At 41.8% G+C, this 15,839-nt stretch overlaps 2 protein-coding genes across 2 annotated transcripts; one reads left to right on the top strand and one right to left on the bottom strand.

Moving 5' to 3' along the window:
• Window positions 1-1,392: 1,392 nt before the first annotated feature.
• Window positions 1,393-2,554, top strand: MELLADRAFT_96213 (uncharacterized protein; the record flags this gene model as incomplete). Its single annotated transcript, XM_007418629.1, has 4 exons — window positions 1,393-1,717; window positions 1,797-2,141; window positions 2,221-2,313; window positions 2,397-2,554. 4 exons carry the CDS (start codon window positions 1,393-1,395, stop codon window positions 2,552-2,554), a joined length of 921 nt encoding a protein of 306 aa, XP_007418691.1.
• Window positions 2,555-9,895: 7,341 nt separating this feature from the next.
• Window positions 9,896-12,192, bottom strand: MELLADRAFT_79775 (uncharacterized protein; the record flags this gene model as incomplete). The annotated part of the gene is made up of 3 exons (XM_007418620.1): window positions 9,896-10,454; window positions 10,810-11,420; window positions 11,543-12,192. The coding sequence occupies 3 exons, from the start codon at window positions 11,988-11,990 to the stop codon at window positions 10,392-10,394; spliced, it is 1,122 nt and encodes a 373-aa protein (XP_007418682.1).
• Between the last annotated feature and the right edge of the window lie 3,647 nt (window positions 12,193-15,839).

Raw genomic sequence — 15,839 nt, 5'->3', positions numbered from 1 at the left:
ATCCAAACAATCTAATTGTGAGATGTCTTATGACCAACTATAATAATGTAAAACATGAATGATTTTTACAAAAAATGACTCTTATATGTACCTTCACGTCGTCAAGTCAATGAGTTCTATACATATACTCTTTGGCATGAAGGAAAGTAAAATAACACTTCAATATGTCATAAACCTCAAGAAAAACACCTTTTTCTAATTTGTTTTTACTTCTCTCGAGGATATCTTGATCATAAACTTGCATTCAAGTGTGTGTACAAGCTACTACAATAGCTTTGAGAGAACATCATAGATAGAACTCTTGAACCGTTCAAAAAACTCTGAGAAACATGGCTGCCGGGCGGATGACATCAGCCGGTGCTCGGGTGCTTACTCAGGCGCAATCCAAACAAAGATGTGAGCTGTAAATTAGCAATGGTACCAAATAGTCTCCCCCTTGTACGGCTCCCGTTTTTGGACCCTATGTATATCCCATAGTCCTCACATTTTCAGTTCGATCTTTTGCATATTCTTTTCTTTTTTTTACATATCGATTGGAGAATCTACAAATCTTTCTTTCTTCCATTGTAGAATCCATCCCTAGTGCTCGTAGTTCTTCCATTATCACTGGTAATTACCCTTTCACAATCTGAACCTTGTCCGAAAGATTCTTCTTTTTTTGAAATAGTGACTGTTTGCCTTTAAGAATCGTGGCCGTTATCTTCACCGTATCTTTCATCCATCTGTTTTTCTCTCACTGGTCGAGATTCAGTAAGACCTCCCTTTGATCGTTTCTGCTCTTGATGCACAAGCTAAGTACAAAGCCCTCTGAGGGTCAAAAATCACGTCGTCGATTTTCTTCATATATATTTGCCTTCTCCCTCTTCTCTTCTCCACTCTTGCACAAGCCGTTCATCACTCTCTTCATCATATTTCTTATTGATTCACGTATTTTTCTAGAGCCTTTCTCCTCTGTGTTGCATCCTTTACCCTCCTGTACCCTACCAATTTTTTGTGATATTTTCTATTGCTTTTCATCATTTTCTCTAGCTTTGAGTTAGTTCTGACATATCATTTCAAGAATGACGGCCTTCACCAATCTCTTTCGCTCTCTCAAGAAACGCATATCGAAGGCAACACAATGGGCTTGTACGTTGGTGGCCTTCAGATCGTGGTCATATCTTGAACTGACTCTGTATTTTTCTAAAAAAGATAATGGAGGCTCGTCGAGGTCGCAGGCATCAATCACAATATACCTCCTCAACTCAATCAGCTTATGAATTCACCATCGACTTCCCGATTTGCAATACCTTTGGCATATCAAGTAGCGCGGAAATTATGAGCTCGGTGTCATATGATGACATGCATAGCGCCACGACCACAAGCCAACTTAACACAGCCACTATTTCCACTATGAATCCGACTTCAATGTTTGGAACTTCTGAAGGGCTTTCAAGCAACATCTCAATCACGATCAGTCACAAGCTCACCCATACAATGAGTCCAGCTGATCCTTACCCTGCTCCGTCCCTCTCGGCTCCGCCTTATGTGATCGCATCTGAGGCCATGCCAATGGCAGACCAGGCGAACGAGTCACACCATGACCAAATCGAATACTTTCCAACGCTTGCTGATCCGAACACGCCTGAGCCTATCTTGGAAGCAGGGAGGCTAATTGAGCCTGGAAGCGCCTCGCTAGAGCGCCAGGCAGTCGAAGAGTTTGATGAGAAACCTAAAGGTACGTCAGGATTCTTCCCCTGATCGCATGTTAATATGTGTGTGAATATGCGCTCACTGACCTTGCATGTTTTATTTAGTCACAGTGGCACCAATTCATAAACGTCCACAAATCAATAATTCCGCCAGCGAGTCTGATAACAATACGACTTCTGATGATGAATCTGAAACCGATATGATCTCTGAGGACGAATTTGAGAACAATATGACCCCTGACTACGAATCTGCAACCAATATGACTTCCGAGGACGAATCTGAGAACAGTATCTCCGAAGATGAATCTGATAGTTATATGCTTTCCGACAACCTATCTGATCACGCCATGATTATAGACCCTCCTGATGTGATGGTAGACAGTGCATTTGATGCTGTAAGATCGGCTCCTGGACCTCCACAAGTGGAAGTTTTCTTTGAGCAGCCAAATGGTATGTTGAACTTCTTTATAAATTTGAGAACAGTATCTCCAAAGATGAATCTGATAGTGAAATGATTTCCGACAAATAGACTTTCCTGATGTCGTGGTAGACGGTGCATTTGATGTTGTAAGATCGTCTCCCGAACCTCCACAAGTCGAAGTTTTCATTCAGCAGCCAAATGGTCTGTTACACTTCTTTATTCATGGTCCATGTATGTTTTCTAAGTTTCTAAAGCTGATATCCCTTTTGCCTTCAACTACACAGGTTCATATCCAAACGCTTGTGTCTTATGCAACTGCAAAGAGAAAATTGATGAGTTTATGAAGGATATTATTGAGAATGTTGAGGGTGTGGCGCAAGGAACACTTCATTTTCGATTGTGTCCTTCTGTCAGCGGTTACCAAAGGCGTTGGAGTGCTTAGCAAGAGGTTAATTCTCATATAGTCCGGAACTGCATAAAGAGGTGCATATACTATCTTTACACTCGCACTCTCTTACGTTGAATCTCAAGGCTATCACTCTTTCCCAGTCACTTTTTCTTTGTATATATTTTGATTTATATAAATTTTCAATCTTGTCTTCTACTCTTGCTTAGTGTGTTTCTTTTTCCTTGTGAATACAAATTTGATTCTTTATATTTTTTTCAAGTTGCCTACAATCTCCTTAGAAGCCTGCGCTATGCTATGTGAGTTGTATCATCAATGAACATCATTTGTTAAAGTTGCCACCTTTGCAAGTTGACGACCAACTTCGTTTTTTCTGCTGGATGATCAAGACATGACCAGAAACCTTCACCCCCACTCGAGCAAATACTTCATAGATAATGAAGAGTCAAGGACCTAAAATGCATCTTTAAAAAAGAAAATTGTCGAGTAGAAGACAACGTCGTGACCTCGACGTCGAGGTCGCATCCAACGGGCACTGTGACAAGACATGTAGCACCAAAAGACACCCTTGTAACCTCATCCTAAACTCGTGATATATTTTTGATTACTTCTAAGTTCTCACTCCAATCATTTTGTTGAGGAGGAAGATCAAAACATGTCCAAATGAAATTGTATTTTAAATTCTGACAGACCTTTAATCAGCCCTTTGTAGATCACACACTATGAAGCTTAAATGGATCTGTACCTATGACTTGACCACAGAATATTGAGGAAAGTATGTAGCCGGTAGTACAGAGCTGTACAGAGCCTATGTAGCTAGCAGCCCGACATCGGTTTTATCAGTTCCCTTTGTCACACATTAGGAGACCATTTGACTATTTGTATGTTGTTCATTTCATTCAACTAATCTGTCTTGACTCTTCGTGATCCACGCACTCCCCAACTATCTCAACATATGCTTACAGACCTATTCGATCAACATCTTAATGGATTCATCGTACACATTGGGTTCCCTACTGGTGTGTACTTGTACTGAGCTGAAGTGCTCAGCCGAAAAATTTAAATACGAAGGTGTAACGTATTCAGGAAAAGCAAGGAACCTTACCAACGGAAGGATTCACGACTTACAAGTTCGCAGGCTTCGTCAACAACCACCCCGTCATTTTAGCGACAGTAGTAGTCTTAGTTCTCGCGGAAGACTTGGTCACTCTACTGATGTACGTGGTATCAGTAGTACGGGACCAAACGCTGGTAGGATTGGGATCCAAGGAAAACCATCATACGTAAGCTCAAAATTCACATTCAATGCATCAGCAACCAAATATCAAGCTGTGAATTGATTGGAATTTGGAAATGTCTTCAGGCCCGCCGAAGGTCCTTAAGCACTGGCGATATAACGCCGCAAATACGTCGTTCAACAAACTTAACGAATCATCATCTTTATCATGATGATCTTGTCCTGTCTTCTCGTGACCGCCGAGGCCGTCGAGGAAGCACTTTCGAGGTTGATAATGTGCAAGATGAACCTCCCTGTCACCACGAAATCTCACACTTGAGCAAATTCTGTACCGATGCTTTTCGAATGCAGGAGGTCTATCTTCTTCGTCCCTCCATAATGATCTCACTTTTGCAAATCGCCCAGTCCAGTATATTAAGAGGTGCAAGCGAGCGTTCAAGCCGGTCAGCACTACATATGGCTAAATTACAGGCTCGTCAGTGCGCAATCGAGAACAATCATAATGGCCATAGGTACTGGGAAGGTATCCCAACAACCGTTCCAAAGTTATACGAAATGCTTAATCTGGACGTCGATCTAGCTTCCGAGGTCTGCTGCCCTGAATGTTTTGCTATTCATGGGACAGCAGTCACTGAAGAACAGCCAAACGTCAAGCTGCACTGTGATGCAATGCGATTTCTGAAAGACCCGACTCAATTGAAACAAGAACTTAAAAAGGTTCTTCGCAGCAAATGTAACACACGACTTTACACAACTGACTCGAAACCAAAGGCGCTCCGTCTTTTTCACTACCAGTCACTCAAAACATGGTTGGCGAAGATGATGTTCTTGCCTGGCTTTGAGGACTCACTTGATGCGCCTCTTCTACGATCACAGCCTTCTGATGCTTCAACCATGACCGATATATGGGATGGCGAAATCTGGAAGACGTTTGGAGATCAAGACAAACCCTACACATTGACCAGTGGTAATCTGGTTTTTGGACTCTACTGCGACTGGTTCAACCCCCACGGACGATCAGCCAAACGACATATCTCCAGTGGAACCCTCCTTTTGATTTGCCTCAATCTACCACCCAACATGCGATACAAAGCGGAATATACCTTCCTGTTTGCAATAATTCCCGGTCCACACGAACCTAAGTTGGAACAAATCAACCATCTCTTGAAGCCTTTGGTATCTCAGTTCCAATAATTATGGAGCGGAATCTTCTTTACATCAACTCAAAGGCACCAAAACGGCCGTGTAATACGGGCGGCAATTTGGCCAATAATGGCTGACCTTCCTGCTATGAGAAAGGTGACTGGTTTAGCTGGGCACTCAGCTACGATGTTCTGCGCACACTGTGCACTATTGAGAGCGGATCTCACCAAACTCGATATTGAAAAATGGCCTGAAAGGCTGAATCATCAGCAGCATTCGAATGAATGGCAGAACGCGACATCCCTCGGACAGCAAAACAAGATCTTTCGCAATTTCGGCCTGCGATGGACTGTTCTTTCCGAGCTACCGTATTGGCAGCCTATAGATTTTATCACCGTCGACGTAATGCATTGTATCCTCTTAGGAATGCTGTCAGACCACGCGACTTCTTGTCTTGGGATGATAGAGGCTGGAGACAAATTGAAGGCAATGCACGCGTCTGCTGCTTTGAAAGCTCGATGTTCTCCTGGCCCTTCTGATAGTCAAGAATGCACAGAAAATACCCCGGTCAATCCAATTTCCAGAGACGGTCACCAAATCTTGTCAGCTCTTGCTGATCCAGAGCTATCCGCTTCCACATCGAGATCTTCCATATCGACAACTCAAAGAGAGTCTTCAGTAGATGGCGGTTACGAGGCATCCATCTCAGTAGGTTCTGATTCAACCATCACTGAAAATATACGCGGATCAACTCAGTAAGTTAATAAGCGCTGCCTTCATAGCCAGGATACTGACTGGATTCCAATTCTCAGAAAGCGTAACATGTCTTCGTGGAACTCGACAAACAGGCTTGATGTTATAAAACGAAGCAGGACAGCTATTCCTGCTACGTATAGCGACTCTGAACTCCAGATTGCCTCTGATGGTGAAAATCAATCAGTCCCGACCCAGTTAAAACCCAGGAGGTCTATGCGCCTGGCATCCAGAGCAAACACTGGCACTAGCACTGGCCCGGTCAAGAAAAAGGTCATCCGTCAGCGAAGAGTCAACCAAGAAAATTCAAATCCCAACAGTGGATCAGATTCCGCCTCCACCATTCGGGGTCCGCATCAGCGAGTTCCTTACAAGAGAAGTGCTAAGCTACAAAATAACATGGCAGCAAATGAATGTGAACCACCCTCTCAGCGTATCAATCACATAGCAACTCCCTTGAAATTTACATTATCTGACCTTGCTGACTTACAAGAAACAATTGATCGTGTGGTCACTCCAACATGGATGACGCGCCCACCAAAGAACGTAGGGATGAAGAGTGCCGGAACACCTAAGGCTTCCGAATGGTTCTCGATATACACCGTATACATGGTTCTTTCTACCATCCCTGATAAATATCACTCCGAAAATCTAAATCACCAAGCAATGTGTCAAAGTATAATAGAGGCTTGTGAGATCGCCAATATAACTGCGTCTCGAAAATTCAGCCACGATGATGGGGTTCAGTTAGCATCTACTTTGAAAAACTACCGCACACACATACAGTTGCACTGGCCGGATGTCAGTGTGAAGACCAATCTTCATATTGCACAACATATACCACGAATTGCAAGCCTTCTTGGCCCTCCTACTTACACAGCAAGTTGGGCAGGGGAACGAATGAATGGTGTATTGATTAATCTGCCCAAGAACTATCACTTGAGTAAGTACCATAACATTCAACACCTTAGCGCGAATATCACTGAAATCTTATTTCGTGACAGACAATTTGGACAAGACGATGTGTACATCTTTCATTCGTCGAGGCTTTTTTCAGGCGGTGATAGACAGGGCACCTAATTTTCTCAGTCAAGCCAATCAATCAATCAAGGCTCAAGTTATCGAAAGACTTTCAGGGACGCCCCATGAAAAGTGGACGGTAGAGAAACCTTTAGATGCGAGTACATACAAGAGCTGGGTGGAATACTTGAATTGTAACCTAGATGGGAGGTACGGCCACTTCACAAACCTCGACAATGACACTACTCCATCAAGTCAGAGACTTCCAAATTCAGCTCAAACCATCAAGCGGCTTCGACTTCTTGGAAAAACTTTTAGCGTTCACACCGTTCATGAAGGTAACAGTATGATTGAGTATGAGCTCTGTGGCGAGCATCGTTTTGGATATGTTATTTCTCACTTTCGTACAGCTATCATCCCAACAACATTCGTTTCAGTAGCACCCTTTGCCCCGTTGAGCTCAACAGACTTACCCAAGAACTTTTATAAAAACCATCCCAAGCTATACGCCACAATAGTGTATGACCAAACAGAGGAACCACAGGTGATTGATAGTCAAAATATCATTGGCCATATAGCACTCAAGAAAAACAAGGAAGGGAGCTTAGGTATACTTCAAGCGACTGTTTCGATTGTCAGCCTGAGGAACTTAGTCAGTACCAACTTCAATTCCTAGTCCGCATGAGCTCAGAGCTGATTTGTTGATGTGTTGATATCTCAGGATGTTGTCTTTGGACATACGCAAACATAATCATTTAAGTAGTCCCCTCCAATTCTAAAGCTCGACCTTGTCCCCTACTTGGAAGTATTTCAGTCTATTTTTTGGTTTTTGTTCCACTTTTTGATATCTTCTGAATCTTTGAGGCTTGAAATCACAAAACGTCGAGCCCTATAAATCTGAGAAGCCTACTAATTCTATGAGTTTGTATAGCTATTGATGATCGGAGAAATATACATGTATAATTGCAATTGAAGTAGTATTTACTTGTTTTACATACATTAGCTCTGATTCTTGACGATTGAGAATTCCTACCATCAGCTTACAGCCCAGCTCAAGAAGGTGCATAGCTTAAGAACTGATGATTCTGATCTTCTGCACGTCTTCTGATTTACCATTTTCATTCTCAAATGGGATCCTCAAGCCATCTACTACATGATAGGATACGAACAGGAAACAAAGTAATGTACAAAACTTATAAAATGTTTTAACAAGTATGATTCAATCTATCACCACCAACAGTAGCGGTAAAGTATGACAGACTGGACGACGAGCTTCTTCACCGTACACACTGACTCTTATCGTTTCCGGTATTATAGCACAAAAGAAAGAAGAATTCAAAAGAAGAAAACACACATCATTTTCATCCAAAAGTATCATCTTTTGATACGGAAAAAGTATTGCTATGAGCCCACACTCTCTGACCCCCCTTTCGTCAAGACAAAGGATCCCCTCTATCTTCGCAGTCAAAACTCGTTTAAAAAGACTCCATTTGAGAAAGCGATCACTTTAGATATCAATGTAAATGGCGTGGTGATTGAGTTTAATAAGAATGAATAAATTTGATATACACAAATCGGGTTTCAATTGAAAATAAACTATAGACCCAATAATAATTTATGATGTGACATACTTTTGGGTTATTTAGCTAATCACCAAGCAAAGACCAATATCTCCAAATTTTGAAAAAATAAGCAGATTGAATGATTGAGAAGAAAAGCTCACGTTGAAGTTTTGAAGCTAAATAAGATCCAAAATTAATCGATAAATGAAATAAACCAGGTATAAGAAGAAAAGGTGGGTTTGAAACAGCAATCCGTAGACGAGCTTTGATTCATGGTGCATATTATGAGTTTCTTTTGATTGGATTTGAGTCGAATATGTTAAAATTTGATGATTGGTTTCTTAAGTTTGAGTTAATTGATGGTATGAGATTGTGTTGAACCAGTGAAACGTCCCCCATTCCTGTTCATATCATTCTAGGAAGACCCAGGTTTCCCTCTTCAAGAGTACCTCGGGGAGCACCGAATGAAACCAGGCACGAAAGGCACTATTTGGGTATCTGCTCGTGAAGATACATGTTGAATCGACGTAACAATACTAGTAGTACATAGTACACAGCTTCAGCCTCAGGGAAACCGACCAGAAGCAGAGTACATGTTACATAGCATACGTAGAAAAACAAAGGTGTTTGACGGTAATGAAGTACTGATGATACTCTATTCGTCTTGGTGTCGTGGTTTTTGCTCATGAGCTGAACGACTTTGAGCTAGGGTTGGGCTGGTATTGTTCAGCTCTGAGTAGATGCTTCCTTTGTTTGTGTTTCTCAGACACTTGTGTAACAAACAACTTGTTCTTGTGAGAGAAACTACACGAAAGTTGGGACCTCGACGTCGAGGTCGCTGCCCACGGGCACTGTGTGAGGAAGTTGTGAGAAAAGTTGTCCTTATTACCAACAAGGTAAACACAAAGTGTAAAGTGTGCAGATATATGCAATCTTGTGCCAAAATTTTGATGAAATTTCAAAGTGACTTTGGACTAAAACTTCAATAATAAACCCCCCCTAAAAAACACTCAGGAATTCAATGGAACTGCTCCTGACATCAACAGACAAATTTTGGCTGAGATATACTCATATAAAAACATGTGTTAAAACTTTAAATGGCCAAAGCGGTGAGAAGAAGGCATTTTTTGAGTGGAAGTTCTTATTAAATGGAAAATGAAATTCAATTTCAAACAACTTTCATTATGGAAGTGTCAAGTTTGCACCAAAATTGAGTGAGATATGGACGTTTTGTGACATTTACGGTCCCTCAGAATATCACCAAATCCTCAATTTGACCATCAAGAAGTGATGATATACAAAACTGGTAATATTAAACTGTCCTTATAATTATATTTCCAACAACTCTCATTTTCAGACCATAAAGATTGGGCACAAACTGAGTGAGTTATGATCATTTTGTGGCCTTCACACCACCCGGGAAACTCATCAAAACCCCAACCTGAGCATCAAAAACTGGGATTTTACAAAAATGATGTTATCAAACTATCCTTGTAATTTTCCTATCAACAACTTTTGATATTTGCCCATCAGCATCAGGCAAAAACTGAGCAAGTTGTGGAATTGTGCACATTTTGTGGTCTTTTCTACACCCCTTTCTCATCTCAACTTACCTATCCCTTTTTGTAGAGATAGGTAGGTTGAGATTATGTGAGCAATCATGGATAAAGATAAAGCCTACATTTATGTGAAGGAAATCGGACTGGCACAAGAAACAATAGAAGAGAACAGACCAAACCATAGAATATAATCGGACAAAATCAAGATTGGACCAAATCAGAATCAGACAAGCAAGCCCGAAAAGAGCATCAGAAATATAATCAGAATGTAAGATCAGAACGGAGGCAAAGATACCTGAGGAACAAGGTTGTCAGAGGTAATGATCTGTAAGTTGGGAACTCAAGAACAGATGATCGAGGACTATTACAGCACCCCAATGTGATTTACTTGAACAAAGCAAATCATAATGGTGAACAACGACCGATGAAATCAAAAACTTATTCATCTAAACTGCTATTTTCCATGGTGTCAACAACAAAGGCTACCTAGAAGATGTTGCAAAGGTAGGTAGGGACAGGTAAGCATCTCTGATTGAATCAGTTAAACCAAACAGATACCAAAATCTATACGCTCGATCGATCGAGCGGCCTATTGAGTCTCAGGCTAGATCATCAAACATCATAATACAACATAAAGTGACAGCCGATGTCATAGAGTATGCCTATAAAATGGTCAGGGTACAATTCTCGAAGCTTTTTGAGTATTGCCACAGGATAATACAGTCTAAATATGAGAAGGATGTGTCAGTCCTGAGCTTCTTTCATTACTCAACATGCACATATAAGGAAAGCTCACTTTTCACCACTCTGATAGATATTGACAAAGTAGAGAGGTGCATCATGACGACAAGCAGCCGCGAACAAACCTGTGTCATCACACCTATCCCATGATGAACTATTACGAACATCATTTGCAGCGGTGTGGGAATCAGAACAGGAGGTCTGAAATTGAAAGAATTCAGCTCAGCGTTAGTAAAGACCAACAACTGGAGATCAAACAAAGGCAGGAATACGTACCTTGATGTTATGGGCTTGAGCATCAGTTTGTTGGCAAGCAACAACCTCTTTTTCAAGCTTACTAGGTTGAATGAAGGAGTCGGGATATTGGTCTTCTTGAGGCGAGTCCTTACTGGCGCGGGTTTGATGCCGATGTTGGAAGTTTCCATCCATCGCAATGATAAAGTCCGGTTCATTGGGTGACAACTTGACTTCTGCCTCTGCTGGACCGAAACACCGACAACATAGAGCGGCAGAGATATCAAGTGGAGTTAGTTCGAGGCCTTCTTCATACAGAGTTTGCTCGCCCAAGAGAATTTGGCGATGTATGTCGATTGCCTGAGTAAAAGGATGTCTGAGAATACGATTGAAGTTCTTCGTGGAAGTCCCTCTGACTTGTTGAGGTTTCAATCTTGAAGCGCATTGTTCATCAAGAAAATCCATCAGCGCATCAATAAATCCCGTAGTTGATACAACTGTGTTGTTCCAGAGGTGGTGGTGGAATTGCACAAGTCGGACAGAGAAAGCAGTGCGAGGATGTTGAGGCGAGCCGGATATATAACCCACATGAAGTAAACGGACAACATCAGGTACACATTCACAGAATGTGACCGGGTGTTTGCTGATGTGGCCTAGTTAAAGACGCGAGACATCAGTCAATGAAAAGAAAGTGAAATGACGAAAAAATCAAACCAACTCAGAAGGTCAATCAGATCAATGGGTCGTTGTCGAAGTTTTGCAGGGGGACATTGACATTGAATCTCATCAGAAAGATATGAGTTAAACGAGGGCTGGGAGGTCCAATGGCGGGTGTAGTGTTGAAGGTAAAGGTACGATGCAGTGAGTTGAGCTTCTAGTGCCTTCCACCTTTGCTGGACCTTAGCTCGGGCTTCTGCACGTCGGAGTGACTTTTGATGGCGAGCATACTGATCACCTGGAGAGTCCGGCCTGATTTGGCTATCAACACCAACACCGCCGTCATCTACATCTTGCCAGTTGTTTTCGTCGTTATCGTCTTGTTCGGGAGAGGGAGGCGGGGGAGGATTTTCTGAATCCCTCAATATACCAAGAGATTGACTGATCTTCAACGCTTTTTCACGGTTCATGTCAGGTGAGGGGGATTTTTTGATTCTTCGGGACCGTTTTTTTCCGTGGCCAAACATATCCGCATTGAACCCAGAAAGACCATGATTCTTAACCATCGCGAGAGTGAGGAGAGGTTGAGGATTGAATCACTTGAATGAGTAAGCTGTAGATGGCCCGTGAATTTCGAGTGTAGTTCGAGTTGTGAATGATGTTGACCATGCAGCGGGACAAATGGCCCTGACGTTCGTAGCGAGAAGCCAACAACGTGTGGGCCAATCAACACCGACAGCAGGTTAGATTGAATCGATAGGTTTTGTGAGTGGGTGATGCAAAAGATTTGTAGATTGAAGACGACGCTGAGTTGAGGGGGAATTTGGAACGTGGAAGGCTCTGACTGACATACATATGTAGCAGTTACATATTCCACCAGTTACATATTCTTAAGCCTTAAGCGGCTAAGTTGTGTACCTTGAAATTCAAAAAAGTTCTCGGGTCAGCATAAGTTGGGGGACCGAAAAGGCAAGATGTGTGAGACGGTTCGAGATGAGAGACGCACCACTGGTAATGGCAGTATCATACACGTTTTTACACTACTTCAAGTAGTTGGATACAGTACGCCGAGGTGTCTTATGTATATATAAACTCAACTAAGTCCCTCGCTGAGTCTCGCACGCTTCGAGCGCAGCGAGGGACTTATGACTCCCAAGCACATTTTCGCCTGTGAGGGGATTGCCTTTTGGCTGGTGGAAATTGGTGTCCTTATAAATCTTTTTCATCTATTTGTGAAAATCCTTGAGCCAAAGAAATAATATGTTCGCCTCTATGAGGCCCTTTGAACCATCGAAAAAAAAACCGAGGAAACCGAGGAAACCTCCCTCTAAGGGCTCCTCAAGTTCCAGCTTTTGGTGTAATTTCCGACTGTATCCACTTGTAGCAATTACATATGACGGCTTAAACAAGACAAAGTCCCAGAAATTTCCCTCAAACGTGAAACTTCAGGAGCCCATAGAGGAAGGGTTCCTCGATTTCCTCGGATTTGTTTTGATAGATCGAAGCGGCTCAGGTAGGCGAAGAAAAAAATTCTTTGGACCAAGAAATTTCACAAATAGGGGAAAACGTTTCACAAGGAGAGAAGTTTTTCCCTGCCAAATTTCATTTCCCTCACAGGCAAAAATGTGCTTGGGAGTCATAAGTCCCTCGCTGCGCTCGAAGCGTGCGAGAGTCAGCGAGGGACTTAGTTGAGTTTAATGTATATACTGGGATCACAATATTAGCTATCACACGATGAACATCTTGCTCAAGCAGACATATGAAATATGTGGAATATGAAATGTAAAGTCACCCAGAACTCACAGGGAATTATCTGGAATTGTCCTGTGTCACTTAAAGTTTGTATGGAAAAGTGAGGTCATGTCACATTCTCATACAATTATGGCGTTCAAACATGTGCAAGAAATTTGCAAAACCGATGTGCAAGATCCGTGCAAGATCCGACAACCCCCTGCTGTATGTATTTACCCTTTCTCATCAAGGGCAAACTGAGTCCTTGAAGCGGGGAAGCCTAGGTTCACACATAACTTTCTTAAGTCTGCAAGTTTTGTCCAAGTTCTATGCAAGATGTTTAAAAGAACTTGCACACAACTTTCTCGCAACTTGCAAATTTTTTGCGCATGTTTGAACGCCATAAATTGTAAAAAGTATGATGAGAATGTCATGGCATCCCTTCCATTGAGTTTATTCAAAAGACTTTGGAAATTTGACCCTCTTGTGACATGACCTACATAACTTTTGCAAAAGTGACACAAGGCAATTCAGTAAGTTTGACAATTCGGATAATCTGAGAAGCGAGTTCAAGTTGAGCCTCCCCAATATGGTGAATTCACACCCCTTGGTTGAACCAGTTGTGAAAAGATGTAATATCTTAACATTTATCCACTTACCTAGCAACACACCTAACCGTGTGTGGACATGGATTGAGACCTTAGGATGTTGGAACTGAGGCTGCCACTAGCATGACCAGATTTTGTGGAAGAACAGATTCTGGCAACAAATTTTGGCTAGGCCCCTCCCAAAGATTCGTCAAGGAAAAGGAACCCACTCAGCCCCACTTTGAATTTCACAGAAAAATTTAGAAAACTGTACTTTTTTGTTCATCTTTTCTTTTTTGTAATACCTCATTCTAGTGATTATTTACATCCACCTTGATTGCTTTTGTGGGGATTTTGTATGCACAGATCATAGTAATGAGATGAATGTGTAACTTGGGTTTGGCACATGAGGGAAAACCACTGGAGGCTGCTGGGGTGGCCAACCAGTTACAATGGGGGAAAGGGACACTGCTGTTATGGATTGATAGGATTTCAAATATATTTTTTGACACTATTATTTTTGCTATTGAGCATCAAGGGAAAGCAGGGTGACAATTGTGTGACCACTGAAGGTGTTGCTTATAATAATCATGGGATCCTCTTGTGGTCATGTCCGCCTCCATGATCTCTCCATATTGAAGCTTGATTGACCTTCACCACACATTCTAGAAGGAGCCTACAAGGCAGGTAAAATCTTCCAAATGAGGTTGAGGTGGGAGCACACTCATCTCTGGATGATCCATGTGAAATGAGCAGTGGATACTTGTGTGGCAGCTGGAGAGGTGATTATGGCTTGGTTTCACTCTCTCACATATTCCCTGTGACTGTAGAGAATGCTAGCCATGCACAAATTTTGATCCAACAATGGATAGTCATGCAACACTTATACTGAAAATTGAAAGTCACATACAACTGTCCCAATAGTTCTAAGAATTTGTGTCATTATTAAAAATCTTTTTTGAATTTTTGTATAGTGCTTACCCCTGAAAATAAGGAAATCAAATCAGATCCCCAAAACCTATCCCCTCTGCCAACACTCACCTTTCTTCAAAGGTGGTTTTGGAATCATGAGATTGAGAACTCTGTTTCTATATTTTGTTGGAACAATCAATAGTTTTTCTGTGCTTTTCAAATTTCAATATTTGGGGCACAACCCCATGCTACATTTCCTTGTTTTTAGGGATAAGCACTATAACATGGCACAACCCAGATACAGCAAATACAGGGCTATGTGGGTGGTTGTGTATTCCAGACAGGACCCCGGATAGCTTCTATTAAAGGTACCGACCAAAAAGGTATCTTTTTGGTTTGAAATTTTGGCGATGTAAGCGACGAAATAAGTATGTTTTGACCTCGTTGGCATTGGATCATAGCGACATCGGAGGAATGAATGGGAAATTTTGTAGCTTTTCTAGGCCTTCCTAGGCTATTTTTGAGTGTTAAGGACTTGCGAGGATTTTTTTGGCAAATTTTGGTAGTTTTCATTCAAAATGTTACCAACGAAAGAGGTATTCTTGGCCCTCCAGACCCTCAAATTCAGGTATGAAGGACTGAATATTTGGTGTTTTTTCGTCGGTATGCTTTATAGGAGCTATCCGGGGTCCTTTCCATACTATTCCAGAGCTTTAGCCTAGGTCAGAAGCTCAACCAAAAACCAGATGTCCCATCCTGTTTTTGTTTGGCAGCTACATTCAGTCAACTACCCAAATTTATCAGCATCAGCCTCATCCAAAATTTTGTCCAATCACTCAACACCACCCCATGCTCCATTTTTTCATTGAAAATTTGGATGATTGGTCAATGATTCAATCAACAGTTGCATCCAGCAAGCACCAACAAACATTGTATCTTGAAACCACAACTTGATTGCTTGCCAGACTCCCATAAATACAAGAAGCATTCCTATCAATATCACCAGCAGACAAGGAATTACTTGTCCCACTTTTTGATAATCACACTATCTAAGTCTTGGACCTTTGTTAATCAGAAAGCTCCCAATGCTCAGCCCTTTCCCATCATCCTGTTAATTTTTTTCACTGATATCAATTTCTTTCATGCTTATCATAGACCAGCCAAAAACAGAATCAACAACATACA

Source organism: Melampsora larici-populina (assembly GCF_000204055.1).
Source record: "Melampsora larici-populina 98AG31 unplaced genomic scaffold MELLAscaffold_98, whole genome shotgun sequence".
NCBI lineage: Eukaryota > Fungi > Basidiomycota > Pucciniomycetes > Pucciniales > Melampsoraceae > Melampsora > Melampsora laricis-populina.
Note: the sequence above shows the minus strand (reverse complement) of the source record. Positions and strands in the feature narration are given on the sequence as shown.